General features: G+C 41.9%; 1 protein-coding gene across 4 annotated transcripts in view; it reads right to left on the bottom strand.

Annotated features, from left to right (window-relative positions):
- Positions 1-17,615, bottom strand: part of PIGG (phosphatidylinositol glycan anchor biosynthesis class G (EMM blood group)) — a 73,463-nt gene that overhangs the window by 16,059 nt on the left and 39,789 nt on the right. For 3 of the 4 annotated variants that reach the window (XM_038170221.2, XM_038170222.2, XM_038170226.2), the window contains one exon: positions 9,655-9,818. In XM_038170221.2, the coding sequence (XP_038026149.2) occupies positions 9,655-9,818 (164 nt within the window). Of the gene's footprint in view, positions 1-9,654; positions 9,819-15,235; positions 15,391-17,615 lie in introns of those variants that run through there. The other variant, XR_005261592.2, reaches the window with a different exon arrangement.

Below are 17,615 nucleotides of genomic sequence, written 5' to 3'. Positions count from 1 at the left end.
GGAGGGATGCGGAAGAGAGAAAGCAGCACAAGAGAGAGGCAGTGCACATGGTTTTGAGAAGCGGAACATGTGAGGGAGAGGCAAAAGATGCAAGAGGGAAACAGCAGGCACACTGGGTCAGGGAGAGAGGAAAACGCATCAGACTGTCTCTCTCGTGCTTCACAAAGAAATCCCTAAGAGTCAAACCCACAAGAGACAAAAAGAAAGCAGGAGAGAGGGGCAGTGCGTGTGTGAGAAGCTAAGTGTATGTGAGAGGAGGGGGAAATAGGGACAGAATCAGGCAGGGAAGTGCAAGGGCTGGGGAAATCAGGTGTGAGAGCCTGGCCGTCTGTGTAAGGGGGGTGAGAAGAGTGCCCATGAGAGAAGGGATGCTGGGGTGGGGGTGCATGGAGAGAGGGGAAACGTGCTTTGGGAGGCAGACCGTGTGAGAGGCAAAATGTGCTGCAGGGAAACATGCCTGCAAGGAGAAGGTCTGCAAGAGAGAAGCAAAGCAAGGGAGACAGAGGCGAGAGAAAGTGCAAGAGGCAATCAGAAGAGGGAAGAAATACAGAAGAGAGCAAAAGTGCACGAGTACTTTTTTGTACAAAGGAAATGATGAGAAATAGGCAGAACACTTCACCTGGTGGGAAGTAGCTCAACGAGTTACATTGCATGAGAGAACAACAGTGCATGAGACCGAGGGGAAGGAAAAAGATGTACTGGAGGCAAAGCACATGATAGAGACCAGGAAAACACACGCGCGAGAGAGGGAAAGTGAAAGGAAGAAATTACATCCGAGTGGGAAGGGAAATGGGGGTTTGGGGTGGGGATGGAGCAGAGAGAGAGAAAGACAGAGGAGAGGATCAGGGGGGCAGCAGAGAAGAGGGGCTGGAAAAGCACCAGTAGGATGCCAAAGTGTTGGGTGGGAAGCAAAAGACTGTGCAAGAGAGGGAGCGAGCAAGCAGCACCAGTAAAAAGCAGCAAAGGGGAAAGCACAACGTTGTAAGAGAAAGAAGAAACATGAGAGAGAACAAGAATGTAAGCGAGGTGAGAGAGGACAAGCGTGAGAGAGGTAGGATGGAAAGGTGTGTGAGAGGGAGGGAAGGCGAGGAAGCAGGGAGGGTTGTGTGAGGCAGGGAGGGAGCAGGGGGAGGGAAGAGAGGGAAGGAGGGAGGGAGGATGAGGTGGAAAGGGGGTAGGAAAGAGAGAAAAGCAGGGACAGAAAGTAATAGAGGAGTCCCAAATAACAGAGGGAGAGCACAAGCAAGGGACTGAAAGCATGACCAAGGGGAAAAGGGCATGCAAGAATGTGTTAGAGCTGGCACAGTATGCAAGGGAGGTGAAGGCAGGAGCGAAGGAGGAAGCGTGCAAAGCAAGGGAGGATGAAAAAGGAGCACACAAAAGGGAAAAGAGCCCATGAGAAGCGAAGCGTGTGAGAAAGGCTGGGGTGCACAACTGAGAAAGGGAAGGCACTGAGCGAGAGGGAGTGGTGCAGAGACTGAGATGAAGGGAGACGGGCAGCAAAGGAGAGACAACAGAGAAAGCCAGTGGGCAGGGCAGGGAAAAGAGAGAGGAAAAGGTGGGAAGCTTGTGACAGAGGGGGAATGGTTTTAGAGAGCACAGGAGTAATTGAGAAGGGGGTGACAAGCCCTGGGAGGATGCGTGGCAAGACAGAGAGAGGGGCAGTGAGCTGGACAGGGAAGGGCAGTGAGTGAGAAACTGGAAGCCTGAATGAGACAAAGTGCAAATATGAGAGAAAACCCATGTCAGAGGGAAATGCATGCTATGGGGCTAATTATGTTAGACAGGAGAGCAAGAGAGAATACGAGTGAAGTGTGAAAAAAAAAAAAGCCAACACGGCAGCAGCAACGCATGTGGGACAAAGCAGCACAGTGCACAGGAGAGGAAAAGTGCAAGGCAGGGAAAGAGGCCAAGCATGGGTGGGAAAGGTGATGTGCACGCTTGCCTGAGAGCATCCGTGAAGCCAAGAGGCAGAGCAAGCGACAGAGAGGAGACACATGAAGGAGAGCAAGGCATAAGGGAGGGAAGCAGGCAAGGGCCATGTGGGAAAAATGCACCACATGCAAGGGGGGAGGTGGTGTTGGAGTGGGAAAGTGCAAGGGGGGAAAACTGGATCCTGAGAGAGCAGCAAGCATGAGTGTCACACACCAGAGAGACAGGGGAATGGGGGAAGCCCACACAGAAGAAAGATGGGGACAAACCACAGGAGAGATGGGGAAAGCATGCAGTGACAGGGAGCATTTGGGAGGGTGGGAAAGCAAGAGAGGGGAGGAATAGCTGTGGGGGGAGGCATAGGTACAGAAGGCAGAGAGCAAGGCAGGGCAAAAGCGAGGGAGAAAAGGGAAAGCGTGAGCAAAAGCATGAACAAAGGGGAAAGCATGCCTGAGAGCGAAAATCGGGGGAGGCAAGAAAGCAAGAGAAGGGGGGAGGCAAGGGAGGGGTAGGGGTGAGAAGGAACTCAAGGGCACAAGAGGAACATAAGCGCACAATTCCATGAACACAATGAATTTGAGAGGAAAGCAAGGGCACACGAGGAAAGTGAGCATGATAGTGCATGATAAGACAGCAGGGCAGTGAGGGGGAAACGAGCAACAGTAGGGTAGGAAGGGATAAAGAGGGCAGCAAAGACAGGTGGAGGGAAAGCACAAGCCAGTGACAAAGTGCGAGCAACAGGGAAAGTGCAAGTGAGGGGAATATTGTGTCAGAGAGCACAGGAAAACCATACAAAGAGAGGGAAAAGCAAAAGCACATGAAAGGCAAAATGCACAAGGGGTAAGATAAGCACAAAAGAGAGAGAGGAAACACGACAGAGAGGAAAAGCATATGTGGGAGGGAATGCATTGCAGGGAGAGAGGGATTCCTCGAGGAGGGAAGACAGAAAGCTCACGGCAGGGGAAAGGAGCCAAGAGAGGGAAGCCTCGAGAGACATCGGGAAAGTTCAGGAGATCCAGGGGATGCTGAGAGGGAGGGGAATAGAGATGAGAGAAACAGAAAGCATGAGAATGAGAGGAGGGAGCACAGGAGAGCAAATGCACAAGAGAAAAGGCACATGTGACAGGCAGAGAGACAAAGCACATGCCAGTGAGAGAAATGACACACCAGAGGGGCATAAAACAGGCCTGGGAGAGAAGGAAAGACAGAAACAGCAAGAGAAAGAGGGGCAGGGATGCCAAGGAAGGTAGAGGGAAGAATCCCATGCGAGTGAGAGGGAGTCCTCTAATAGATCCAGGTGTGGATCAGTGCAGGTGTGCATTAAATTTAATGAACTGCTTTGCATAAGGAGCATTTTTAAACCTGGCTATACAGGATGTCAGAAAAGCATTGTCTCATGATGGAGAGGTTCCAAGCATGAACAAATGTCGAATACTGCACCTTCTTGTACAGCAACGTGACTCTGCACACACCTGCACCCCAGGTGGAGTACGAAGCAGCGAGCCAGCTGAGCTATGTGCTTTCTAACACACTTCTGTAAGTCAGATGGACACCCTGAGATCAAAAGGAGGAAGGCAGTCTAACTCTAAAACCACCAAATTAGAGCAGAAACAAAAAACATCATCGCAGAACCCTTTCCTTTCAGTCCAAGATCACCCACCAAAAAAAAAGGTGGTAGGCCATGTAGAAATTAGCAAGCAGGTCTGATATGCTTACTTAAAGTAGCCTCTGCCTGAAGCCAGCAGCTCTGTCGATGAGCACAATCTCACAGTACGACAGTACACAGCGTTGGTAAGGCTATTTAAAAGCTGTGTGACCACCTCTGCAATGCACCTGTGCAGCACGCAGTACACTGGAGTGTGAGGTCTCAGTTAAGGTCAGCAGTCATTATCAGGAAACAGACCTCAAGCTTAATATGCCAATTCTACCAAATATTAAATCACTCTTCTATTTTTTTTTTTTTTAAAGTTCCAAATCTGTTAGATGCTTCCTTCTATCTGCATAAAGCAAAAATAACTCAGCCCACCCCAAATCTGTGTGCTTTAAATTCTGTGCTCACTACTTCCTTTAACATTTACATAGAAAGTGTTTCAGCTCCTAAAACACAGCTGCATAGCTGGTCCGTAGAGGAAGAGGATGACATTTATTTTGCAAATGGCTTTGAAGCAACTGTCATTTGTTTGCAACAGAGGCAACTGACAAAGAGGTCTCCATCGCAGAACATTAATGATGTGTACGACAGATCTCCAGCTCGTCACTGCAATGACAGCACGTCGAGAGATACCAAAGTGAGTAGAATATTCTTCCACCCTGTGGCAATAAAGCCACACTCCCAGTTTTAAATCACTTCCAGATTCCCATACACATGAAGGAACCAGTAGGTACCTTCTACATTTTTTATTTCAGTCGGAGAGCTGGGTTGATGGCAAACACAGTATAGAGCAGGTATTACCATTCTAGAGAACATAGCTGCTGTATATTCTTAGCTGTAAATATTTCTTCATCTTTAATTAACCTAAGGGACAGAGAATGAAGTGAAACCAGAGGAATTAAAATCTACATATGTAAATACTGAAAGGTTCAGAAAAAAAAAAAAAAGCTCTGCAGTGTTCTTTTGTCTTTATCAGGGACTGCAATTTCTACCCAGGACTCAAAACAGAAAATATACTGAAACACTCACTGCATGTCCAGCTTACATTAGAAAGAGAAATGATCAATGTAATAACATGAATTATGAATGGAGGAATCCATAAATGAAATGCATTAGGTTGAAGATGGCAAAAGCTGGTGTTAAATGCTCAAATTCCTGTAACAAGCATGCTTTCCTTCTTCTTTTTATATCAGTATTAAAAGAGAATTCACAGCAAAAATGTAGATTTGCCGTGCAAGCATTCTACATTAACGACGTCCCAGCACAACATTAAAGGTTTTGCAACCAATACCCTCTCATTGGGCGTAACTTATGTCTTCGATCCCTGAAAGCTATTTGCTAACAGGAAAGCATTATTAAAACTTTTGATAACTAGGAAAGAGAAGTCAACAGACATGCAGCTTTTTTTCTAATGCTAGGAGACATCCAGCATTCATCCTGGAACCTGACTCATTACACCAATTAAAACACAGATTTCAATGTGCAAGGAAGCTGAAAACTACCATGCTGCCTACCAAAAGAGTGGTAATTACACAACACTGTGACTGTCACCCACGAGACAATTTTTTGGGGTAGGAACTTAGAAATTGAATCCATCTGGAGTATACTGTACAGTGAGGTCATGTAACACAGGTCTGGTTATCCAGTTACACAGCCCTTTTTTCGGATCACAAGGATCCCCAAATGTGAAGTTCTAATTCAGATCAGAGCGATGCAGTGAGCACTCTAAAAACCATCCTTTACATGACTCATATGCTCTCTGGAATTTATGCCAGTCACACACAGAATACTTGGTTAAGTTTAGGCATCTGTTTAATCATTGTTCCCTGTCTCAAAAGTATTTTCAAGAGTTATTGCAGTTTCCATGGAGACTCAAGCAGAAGAGTTCTTACTATTTCTGTCTGTGAAAATCCCATCACATTCCAGCTGCCAAGTTTCTTATGAGAGCATGAAGGACTAAAAGTGGCAGTAATATCCATGTTACTGTCTATCACATGCCATTAGTTATTTTAGAAATATATTTACCTTTGCATATGAGGAGAAGATTTTATAGTTCCATGTGCCTGGTTAGATGGATGCAAATGGTTTAACCACTTACAATCCCAATTCCAGAGCAAATACATTATTTCAAGCAGTCCTTATTTTCTATTCTTTTTTAGCATAGTGGTCTGAAAATACATAGACTACAGGTATCTAATGCACTTTTCCTTCACAAGGAGGCTTTTAACGCTGTCTCCTGTAACACCCTCACAGGCAAACTGATGCAGTAGGGTTAAGATAAGTGGACAGAGAGGTGAACTGAAAACTGGCTCAGCTGCCCAGCTCATGGGCTTCTCATCAGCACCACAAAGCCTACCTGGAGGCCACTCACTAGATACTGAACCCAGAGCTTCACAGCGGGGACAATGCTCTTGAGCATTTTCGTTAATGACCTGCATGACAGCGCAGAAAGCACCCTCAGCAAGTCGCCACACAATGCAAAATGGGAAGAGCTGCTGGTACACCACAAGATGGGTGGGAGACTATTGAGTGTCCATCCTTGGAGATAATTAACACCTGACTGGACATGTCCCTGAGGAGCCTGCTCTGGTTGACCCTCCTTTGTACAGCAGACTTGACACCAATGATCTCCAGAGATACCTTCCAGGCTCAAGTATTCCATGATTTCATGAATGCAAAGTGCAGAGAGAGCAAAGGTTATGCTTACATATTTGCCCCTTGGAACTGAGGGCCCCAGTGGAGTTCTGCTTCTAAGAACTCCAGCATGAAGTTCTGGTAAACTAAGTCAGCTGATGCAGCTATAAATTAGATGGAGCTCTGCTAAGTGGCTGCAATAAAAGCGGCTGCAAAACATCTAGCACGGAGGTCAGACTTCTCTGCTTAAGTCACCTTCCTCAGATGCAAGCAGCTCTGAAACAGGCTGCAGGATGCTAGGAACTGTACTAAGAATGGCATTGCTCTGCTCTTCTGAACACATCCGTTCAGCTGTGAGTGTATTAGGATGGGTCAGCAATCCTGATGGCATTCTGTGGCAATCTAATGGGACCTACTCAGCATACTCAACAAAACCATGGCAGCTGGGTTCTTCTAGACCTTCCTGCCTAGTGGAAGCAGGTAAAGGATCTTCATCTTTCATTCAGAACCACACAAGAAAGGAGAGGGTTTGAATTGCACTGACCAAGGCATATTTGCATACAAAAAACTGAGAAGCTTTTATAAAGAACAATCTAAAGCATCCAGCACTTAAAAAAAAAAGAAAAATTTTGTCTTCCATACATTTAAGAAATCACATGGAACAGCCGACCTGTGTCTTCCACAGTTTGACCGAGGAATAATAACAAGGAAATGTGGCAACCATTTGGCCAGCAACAAAACACAGAAGTAAAATAAAATGTGCATAGACTACAGTTCTGAGCACTGTAACATACCAATTTAAATTATCTCCAGGGGCTAGAGAGATTCCAGTCCAGGGTTATTCACTGCTTAGTAGAGGAAACAGCCTTACCAGTTGACAGAAATGAACCTTAAAACTTCTACAGGCACAAGTTGTTTGATGGGATCTACTTACATAAGTGATGTGGGTATTACAGGTCACAGCTGCCCACCTGAGAGCAGTTTAAAACAGCACTGTACCTGGCAACACTACTAGTTGAGCTTTTAATCTGCAAAAATTCAATCAAGAAAACATCAGAACAACCAACACTACTATAGACACACATTATTTGAAACAATACTAAACATCTATAGATCTTCAAAGGTTTTGTTTCAGAGAGTTTTTTCATTATTTTGTTACATGATCTTTAAAGAAACATGCTATATGGTATCATATTCTGATCATTGTATGTTAGTGCTGATCACAGGCTGCTGTCTAGGGTTTAAACAACATTAAAACTTCGTCTTTTTAAATACATTACATAACTTCTGTTTTTTTCCTTTCCCTCTCCACACAATGGCACTGAGTCTGTTTACATCTCTGTGCTCAGAATCCTCTAAGTACAACTGAAAATTTCCAGTTCCAAAGCACCTACAATGTAATTAAGATCAGAAAGTAGTACTTAAAAAAAAAAAAAAAAAAAAACAGGAACATGGATATGACCAGTGGAATTGTCTAGCGTTAATTTAAACACAGCATGGTAGATGTAAACAGAAATATAAAGGAATTGTGAAAAATGGTAGATTAATAGAATGCAAGTAATAGCCAGGGTTCATGGGTCACATATTTACTAGAAGACATGAGGCAGGGAGTTTTATACGTACACGGTAACTCTTTTTAAAGAGAGTAGAAAGAATGGAAGTCAAGAGCTTGAAGAGCTTAGATATTGGGAAGATGAAGCACAGCAGTAAATAAAGCTAAATGGAGGAGTTTTAGAAGCAGAGTTAAAGTTGAGTTTGTGTCAAGACAAGTAGTAGGGAAAACTCAGGAAAGGTGTTACCGTGGTTATACAAATACAGACATCAGTAATTACTGTATTATACATCTTCTCCTCCCAAAGCAAAAAAAATATCTGAATGAACAAAAAAAAGATGTATTAAACATAAAGACCAGTATTTAGACAGTATCAACCTACATAAGACCAACTATGATTTCAGGGTAACCAGCCTTAAACTAAGAGGAAACATTCTACAGTAAGTCTCAATCTACTAAGTAGTATATTACTGGTGCAGTACAATCACTCAGCACTAGGATACATAATTTCACTAAAACAAAGCACAGAGTCAGGTATCCTTAAAAACCAGCATGGTAGATAGGCAGGTCAGCGAATAAGGTGCTATCTCTGTCTGTTAAAGGTGCTTGTTAATACACAGCAATGGACACAATGACGGTGCAGGAGATCAGCCTGTTAGAACTGCTCCTTCCCAGTACAAAAACCTCCACTACTCTATGCAGCTAGGTGAGTTGGGATACCCTCTCCTTATGCCTTTGACAAACACACACATGCCAACACAAGTTCGCTGTGTACATATAGCCCAAGACAAGCAAGCAAAAGGAGAAGAGAGAGGCCAGATAACACAAAGCACAAACAGGATGAGACTGGATGACACTCTGTAGATAAAGGAAGTCAGATGTGTTTACAGAGGATGACTATGCATAAGGCAAAGAGTTGTAATAAACCAAATAATGTCTAAAATCCCAATCCCACATGCCAGTCCTGCTGCTATGTTGTTTCCCATTAAAAAAAAAAAAAAAGAGTAAATTTAAATTCCAAAGATAATAAAGAAAAGACATGTAGTTGACTAAGAAAAGCTTTGGGAGGCTCTGGGATGGTAAGAATTTTGTCACTGTCAAATGTTATTTCAGTGAAAATATATGTCAAGTTTCTGTGTTTGTAGATCAATAGGATACTGAGTTTACAGCTCCTTCCTACTAGTATATTGCATCTCTCAGTTTGAGTGCCCTGCAAAATGACTTAAATGCAGTAGCAAAGAGTCCAATTATATTTTACATGAACTCTAAGTTACATAAACATTTTCCAACTACCTCTTCTTGAAATTCCACATTCATTAATTTATTTTACATTCCTTAATTCCTCTGCTACACAAGATATACAAATGCACAAACATTTTAGCTAAAAGTAACAGTAACAACCATGAACAGACAATAAAATTAGCTTATTTTATTTATCTGAGGTTGAATGCCACTTTGCCAAGCAAGGACAGCTTGTCAAAGAACAGCATATTGGTTAAGTTTGAATTCTACGTCATTATTCTGAAAAGGCCTTCTCAGGCCTCCTACTTAATAGATTCCAAGAAGATTGTTTTTAGGTAGGACACCCTGTTAAAACAAAATATAATAAGATTTTAGATAATTTAGCACAGCAAAATGAGATCTCATTAAGAAACAAAATTAGTAAAACACAGACATATCTTCCCAATACAAAATTTCTGCACATAAAATGAAACTGGAAGAGTGAGGTGATACAAACTCATACCAGAAACATATGTATTTTCTTAATGGAAAACTAACTTTTAAGGAAAATAATGATGTAAATAAAACTGTTTGTACATTATATAGATGGCATTTATATCTGCAATACGTAAGGGAGCATTACTTTAGTTTTAAACTTGATTACCTGCTAACTTCAGAACTCAAGTAGCACAGCAGATGAATGGCCCAAAGCAAAGGTCCTGCGTACGTTGCAAATGCTGTAAGGAAGATTGCTGGTATCTCCACATAGCTTTCTAGTCCCACAAACCCTGCTGAAACATCCACAGTAGCAATGCCATTCGAGTTTCCCTGAAAACAGGAATAAAAACCAAAAGATTCAAATGTGCCCAAAGAAACATTTATAATACATCAGAATATAATTAATTATTGTACCAGTTAAAGGCTTACTCTTTGAGCCACTTTACAGTATAGACATATTCTTTACATTCTTTACACTGGAATTTCAATACAGCGGCTAACCAAACGGGAGCTTCTGTTTAGGATTTACAGTCTGCTTAGGACATGAACAGCATCTTTTGCTTGTCTTATTTTGTCAGCAAATACATATGCCGGTTTAATAAATTACATCATTAAAACAGGCAACTACACCTGCTGATTTCAGTCTAGTGATGAAAAAAAATACATTTTTCACCACACAAGGTTCAAAACCAAGACTTTAAGGCTGTGGTTGAAATTATACCTAGAAATAAATATTTCTTGCCATTAGAGACAATGGGGCTCCAATTTAGAGCTGTAGTGGAACATGTACCAGCCCCCTCCCTGTCCACGACAAAGCTACTGCATGTAACTGGATTAAGACTTGCAAATTCAGAGAGGTTCCACCAAGACCCCCAGGTCCTTTTCCGCAAAGCTGCCTTCCAGCTGGCTGACCCCAGCACATACTGCTGCTGGACTTTGCACTTTACCGTATTAAACTTTGGGAGTTCAGGAAGCTCACGCATACAACGCCTACCATGCTAGATGTTAAATGTTCAACCGCTCCGTTCTCACCAGGAGCCCCCTGAGCCTCGTGGATGGCTCCTCAGGTACTGCTGGCAGAGCCCCGATGAAGCATTTGTTCTCCACAGCAGGTATCTTTCACCAAGACAAGTTCGTACGTTCCACACAATGTATAAATAGCTGACAATTCAGAGTATCTGCTCTTAGTTTAAAGTACCACCAAAATATTTCTAACAGCGCCATAGCTTGTTGCTGTAATGGCAGAAAGTGACAGGATGCAATTCAATTTCACATAAAGGTATTCCATAGTGATCCATCACGACCTGAATCAAGGAAGCACGAAGGTAAAAACACTGGGTAGAGACGCTAACAGAGAAGGAGGCCTCCATGGACATGAATGAAAACAATCACAAACTCTCCTCAAAGTCTCAATGGTTTTTCTGGAAAATTTTCAGATACTGCATTGCTCATCACATACGAGCCAAAAGCTACAGCACCTCCATGACTCTCACTGAACTGAGAAGAGGTGAAATTCAGAAGTGTTTCACAGAGGTGGAACACAGAAGTGACATGCTTCTGACTGCAGTACCAATTTGACACAGCGCACTGTTACTGTACTTCCACTGAGCCCTTCCCACAGCTTTCTAGTAAATATTAACAAACATGGAATGAGAGGAATTCAATTACTTGAGCCAAATAATTTGAGGTGGAAAAAATAAGTAATTGGAGCAGGTTGCCCAGAAAGGATCTGCAACCTCCATTCTTGGATGTTTCAGGACCTGATCAGACAAAGCCCTGGCCAACCTAGTCTGACCTCACAGCTGACTGTGCTCTGAGAATGGGATTCAACTTAAGACCTCCTGAGGGCCTCTCCAGTGTAAGATAGCCTATAATGCTTGGAAAACCACACAAGACAAGCTATAAACCACTTTAAAATGTCTCCCAGTCCATCTTTCTACCAAAAGGCAAGACCAAATAGATAAAAAAGATTCTGAAAAGATACAAGTCTATGCTGTTCTCCTTCTGTGATAAAAAATAACTAGATTATAAACAAGTCTCAAAGGTTTTAAAGACTGTATTTCCTTTCCCTTCTACTGAAGATACACTGTTCTAAGGATGGAAATAAAACAAAAAACACAAGACCAATAATGAAAAATATTTAATTTTTCTTCATTTATGAGCTCTTATCCAAGGCAACTAAAATACCTCAAGAAATATTTACAGCAACATATATTTTTTGGAAGCTGCTACAGTTAGAGGCAACCAAGATTTATTTCTATTGTCACTGCATGCTGAAGAGCAAGGAGCAATGATGAAGATACAGGATGTTTCCAGGAAGTACGTGACAAGTTAAAAGATGTGAGCAAGTCAGGGCTTAAAAGTAAACAATCAGTCATTCAAGCTTGTTGACAAAATCAACAAACTTGCAATAATATCCAACATAAATAAGCAGGGGCCATACATTTTGTATGCTTGTCAGAACTGGAGTATTCTTAACTTTGCTTCTCTTCATGAACTTGCACAATACAATAAATAGGGCAACAATCCTAACTTTTAAACAAGGCAGCTTTACCCAAGTTCACATAAATAACTTGATGAAATAACTAAACGATCATGAGAACATAAGATAATTCAGGCTGGAAGGGAACTCAAAAGTCATCTAGTACTACCTCCTGCTGAGAAGAAGTTCAGATACAAAAGAAAAGACCTGGTTGCTCTGGACTTTATCCAGTCAGGATCTGGACACGTCCAAGAACGAATACTGCAAAATTTACCTAAGCATTTTTTTCCCATGCTTACTACTCACAATCTTAGTAATGGTCCAGGAAAAAAAGTGTGTCATGTAAGCAAGTCCCATATAAGTTGCAAGTTTAATAAATTAGCCTTTTATGTTCACATTGTCGGAGACACGGAAGGGCCAGCTGCTCTGCAAAGGAACGTAAGCTGGGAAAACAAGCCAGGTGAGAGCAGTGAATTCACCAGGAAAGAGTCAGGGTGGCAAGCAGTAAGTCTGGGTCAGGACTGGATCTGGAAATAGTGAACAGGGTCAGATGCAGTCCATTGATCAGCCAGCAAATCCATAGCGACACGACAGGTACAAGAGCAGGCCAGGAAGCTCAAACAAGAGGTTCATGTCCAGGTCAGGACTGAGATGGAACACGGACATATCTGCTTACACAGCTGTGACATAGCACTGGTGAGAGTCAACAGTAAAGCATCACATTAAAAGCAGCTCCTAAAGGAAAGAAGGACAGGCCCTTGCTTCCAGCTTTTCTCACAACAGTTGCCCTCACTGTAGGAGATGACTTTGTACTTCACTAAACTGATCTCCTAGACAGGAGATGCACTCAGGGTCCTGACACAGTTAAGGTGCAGAATGAAAAAAATAAGTATAAGCTCAAAGCGTATGTTTTCAAATACTTTTTTTTCTATTGCTATTCAGGATCAAAATATTAGCTTTCACACTCAGAAATGTCATCTTTTTCACCCCCTTTTTTGAAGTATACTGACTGATTAATGAAAAAAAATCTATTCCTCTGAACCCTGCTTATACTGTACACTTAGGATTTTCATTGCAATTGCTCCATAAAGTCTTTAAAGACCCTATAATATTTTTCAAAAGAATTCTGCCTCATTCATTAAATATGCTATCTTGAACAAAGCTATTTTTACCCACTATCCTATTCAAAAGGCCATCACTTACATTCCATACTTGGTGAGACAGAGTTCCTGCTTTTCTCATTACATATCATCTTGTCTACCAAGATTTAATAAAGACTCAGAAACATGGACAAGAAATCTCATTCTCCTTATAATCACACCAGAACATGTGCAAAAAGTAGTTCTCCAAATTTCTCTCCTATTTCCAGATGGAAGGGTTTTATATTTAGTTTATATTTCCCTTTTCCTGCCTCATTTAGCTAGCACAGTTTAAATTTAGTATCCAATCTGATCAACACCAACAGCAACTTTCAGTGTTTTTCAATTCCTGTATTTCAACCATAAATGTACTAACATTTTCACATGCTACATTAGATCTTTATGTCTGCCTGGAAATTAAAAATCTAGCACCACACTGAACCCAGACAGTTTAATAGTGGTAGTTCTTGTAATCATGAAATTTGGGGAAAGAAAGTGAGAGAAGACACTTAAATCTGTGCCAGCGGTGGACATCATACCTACATAATACAGTTCTGCTTCCTTCCCATCTCTTCCCCGGCATTCAAGCATAGATATTGATCAGTACAGAGGTGGCAAATGAGTGATTAGCTTGTACCAAGGCAGGCTGATCACAGATCAATACTGAAGCTGAGAACTTGAGAGACTTCTCCTGCAGGAACAGCCTGTTGTACTTCCTTAATGGTTATTTTTGAGAATTATTCTATGTCTGAAAAATTGTTCTCTCTCTGAAATTCAACCCTTCCCTAAGTCAGTCAAAATCTAAGACCTTAGTGTTAATGGTATAGCCAAGACAGGCAGTTGCTAAAACAGGGACACCTTCAGTTTGCTTAGCATGAACAGACTATCTTCCCTGGAAGGGAACTAACTGAAAGCTGTCACCAAACATAGTTCTTTCTTTTTCCCTAAAAAGAAAAAGTTTAAGTGTTTACAGGAAAAAAATAAAATCTGTTACTAAAACAGAGAGCTACATCAAGAAAAGAATAGGCACTTTCAGAGTTACTCCTTTCATCATTCAGGTAAGAAAGAGCTGAGAAGTGTATGTAACAACCCATCATCCACAGCTTCTCTTGATGTCTCTCATCCAAGGTGCTCTTTAGATATACCTCAACAACTAAAGATGAGCTGTGAGTAAACAGGGGAACCTGTATGGCAGTGAAGAGAAGGTCTTTGTAATGCATACCTGAAAGGATCACTATAACTTTAAGTGTTGTGGGATAGATGTTGCTGAGAGGCACGTTAGATCCTTTTCAGATTAGGTGTACAAAATCGCATAGAAGTCCATGTGTGTTCACCTGTTGTTCATCTGGTTGGGCCCTGATTCTGCAGTTTAGTGCTAGCCAATTAATTAAGTGCTGTTAACAGATGACTGACAGCTAATTATTTGTCACTAATATAACAACAAAAAACTTAAATCCTGATTTTAAGTTAAACCGAGCAATTTTTCCTTGCAACAGGTAGCTTCTGCTCTGGACTCTGAACTCAAAGAAAAGGGAAGGAGAAATTTAAAGAAAAAATAGTCAATGAAGAAGTGGGTTTTCTCGATTGTCAGGTTTTTAATTTTTCCTGGTAGTGTAGATCAGAATACTACATAACAAGCAAACTTCCCCTAACCAAACTGTTGGAAGAAGTTTCTTCCATCCCTAGTGCTACAGCCCAAGACAAGAAAGCTGAAAGCAGAACCAAGTGGGAGCTACTTACCAACTAAAGAAAAAGCTTTGACTACATTTTGAGGGATGTTTGTAGCCTCTGTAATTTTATGAGCTACCATCACTTCTGTTCTGCTTTTCTACGGTAATAGTTTGCACATCAAATAACTGCCTTCAACTGTGAAGGTGCAAAAAAAAAAAAAAGAAAAAAAAAAAAACTTTTAGCCTTGTATGATTCAGTTTGTTCCTTCCCATAGCTGCAGAATGGTTCCTTCACCAGAGAATAAATGAACCAAGCTAACATCTGAAGAGGATTATTTTGGTCAAACACTTCATCTCCATCGTATAAAGGTAATCTAATGTAAATGCAAGTACAGCATTTTTTAAAGATAACTGAAAACTTGCTCTGTAAGAGTGAGGGAAAAGAATTCCACCTACCTTGAATTTTAAAACACTTTTTTCCTTAGCAGAACTGATCTCTCTATTTTCAAAATATCTTTAGGATTATGAAGGCCATAATCAAAACTGTTCTTTCTAAAAAGATCTTCTGTTCTATTCCAATTCACTTGTCATTTCATTACGTCTTGGACACGCTGAAAAGGTAAGTACACACTTTGGTTTTCTGAGTAGACCACAAAAAAGTCTGCAAGACACTGCTGGCAAGGTCTTCTGACATGGATATATTTTTAAAGGGAATAGGAATTATATGGGGAATATATTTTTAAAGAGGATAGGAATTAATAAAAAAAAATGCTAAGCAGTTGCTAAGCTCAGAAGAATCTCTTCAGAGCTAGAGTTTACAGACAAGTGATTGGACATGAGGTATCTCCTTATCTGTATTTGCTCTTTTCATATATTGAACTTAATAATAAACCAGTCTGGGAAAGAAAACAGGGTTGGGGGTGAGGGCAGAAAGCTTTGCTCTGTCTCTACAAGAAGCTTTGAGAATTAACTATCACCTTTCATTCTCCAGATCCTGAGTGACAAGGGATACACAAGAACAGTCAAGCAACAGGGATCACAACAAAGCAAGAGAGAACTACACCCTTCTCAGCTCTGGATGCTGTGATTCAGCAGCATCACATGTGCACAGAGGCTCCTTCATCAAAGCTAATTTTTAAAATATCCTTAAGTTTGTTGAAATCTGTATCACACCAGATGTTATTACTCCCAATGAAAAAACATCCAGTAAAAATGTCAAAGTTGCCAAAAGGTTGGTAGGCTGTGGGGGGAAGCCTTGCAAGTTCAAGATATCCAACAATACAACATGCAGCTAATTAAAGTGGAAGTCACTTCTTCCCGTCTTCCAAAAACTAATAAGCTCTCTAACTGCAAGGGTCATAGAAAGTGAAAAGAAAAGAAAAACAGACATTAGGGTAAGAAGAAAAATCTTAAAAGATATTTACATCTTCTCAATGACACCAGTATAAAAGCACTAAAAAAAAAAAAAAGCCATGTAACACCCCATAACACACTCACAAGCAAACTGAAACTGATGCAGTAGCGTTAAGTAGACAGAGAGGTGAACTGAAAACTGGCTCAGCTGTCCAACTCACAGGTTTCTCGTCAGCACCACAAAGCCCACCTGGAGGCCACTCACTAGATACTGAACCCAGAGCTTCGCAGCGGGGACAATGCTCTTGAGCATTTTCGTTAATGACCTGCACGACAGGGCAGAGAGCACCCTCAGCAAGTCAGCACACAATGCAAAATGGGAAGAGCTGCTGGTGCACCACAAGATGGGTGTGCTGTCATTTAGGGGGCCTCAACACGCTGCAGAAATGGCCTGACAACAAACCCGTGAAGTTCAGCAAAGGCAAATGCCAAATTCTGCGCCTCAGAAGAAATAAACCCAGCCACTAGGCTGGGCTGGGGGCTCACCACTGGGCAACCAGCTTGTCAGACAAGGACATACATAGGTTGTCCTGATGGACACCACATTGCCTACCAGCCAGCCACTTGTGCTTCTGGCACAGAAAACCAACAGCACCTGGGGCTGTGCTGAGGAGAGTATCACTAGCTGGTTGAAGATGATGCTCCATTCCCTCTTCAGCAGTGATGAGATCATGGTCAGGGTCCTGAGTCTAGTTCTGGGCTCCACAGTGCAAGAAAGTGCATGGATGTACTGGAGCAAGAGCACTGAAGGACCACAGACACGATGTTGTGAACAAAGCATCTGTCACACGAACATTATCTGAAAGAGCTGGGTCTGTTTACTTTTGCAAAGAGAAAGCTAAGCAAGGATTGTAACAGTGTCTATAAATACCTGATGAGGGGGAGTAAAGAAGATGTAGCCAGACTTCTCTCAGTACAGCCTGCTGAAAGGATGAAAGGCGATGGGCACAAACTGCAATGTAAGTTGTTCCATTTAAATATCAGAAAAACCTTTTTTACCGGTTAAGGCACTCATACACTGGGAGACAGTGCCCAGAGAGGTTGTAGAGCCTCCAACCTTGCAAGGATTTAAAATCAGACTGGACACTGCCCTGCACAACCTAATCTGGATAGATTCAATCACTAGAGGTGCCTTCCAGCCTCAACTATTCCGTGACTTGGTGGTTCTGTGAAATCCTCAGCCAACTCCACCAAAAATAGATGCTTTGTGAAAACATTCAGATCATTCTTTATTAGTCTCTTTTCTGCAAGTAAGATTTTCTTGTCAGCCTACCCGCTATTACATTTCTGGGAGCCACTTTTGCTCACTGCCTTAGTGTGCAGAGGGTTCTGCCTTCAGCCTTCTTCCAACCCCACTAAGGGCAGCTCTCGAAAGGCAGTAATCAGAGTTGGCTGTCTGAACTGTAACATGCAAGATATACAA

Source organism: Anas platyrhynchos, chromosome Z, assembly GCF_047663525.1.
Source record: "Anas platyrhynchos isolate ZD024472 breed Pekin duck chromosome Z, IASCAAS_PekinDuck_T2T, whole genome shotgun sequence".
In the NCBI taxonomy this organism is placed as follows: domain Eukaryota; kingdom Metazoa; phylum Chordata; class Aves; order Anseriformes; family Anatidae; genus Anas; species Anas platyrhynchos.
Note: the sequence above shows the minus strand (reverse complement) of the source record. Positions and strands in the feature narration are given on the sequence as shown.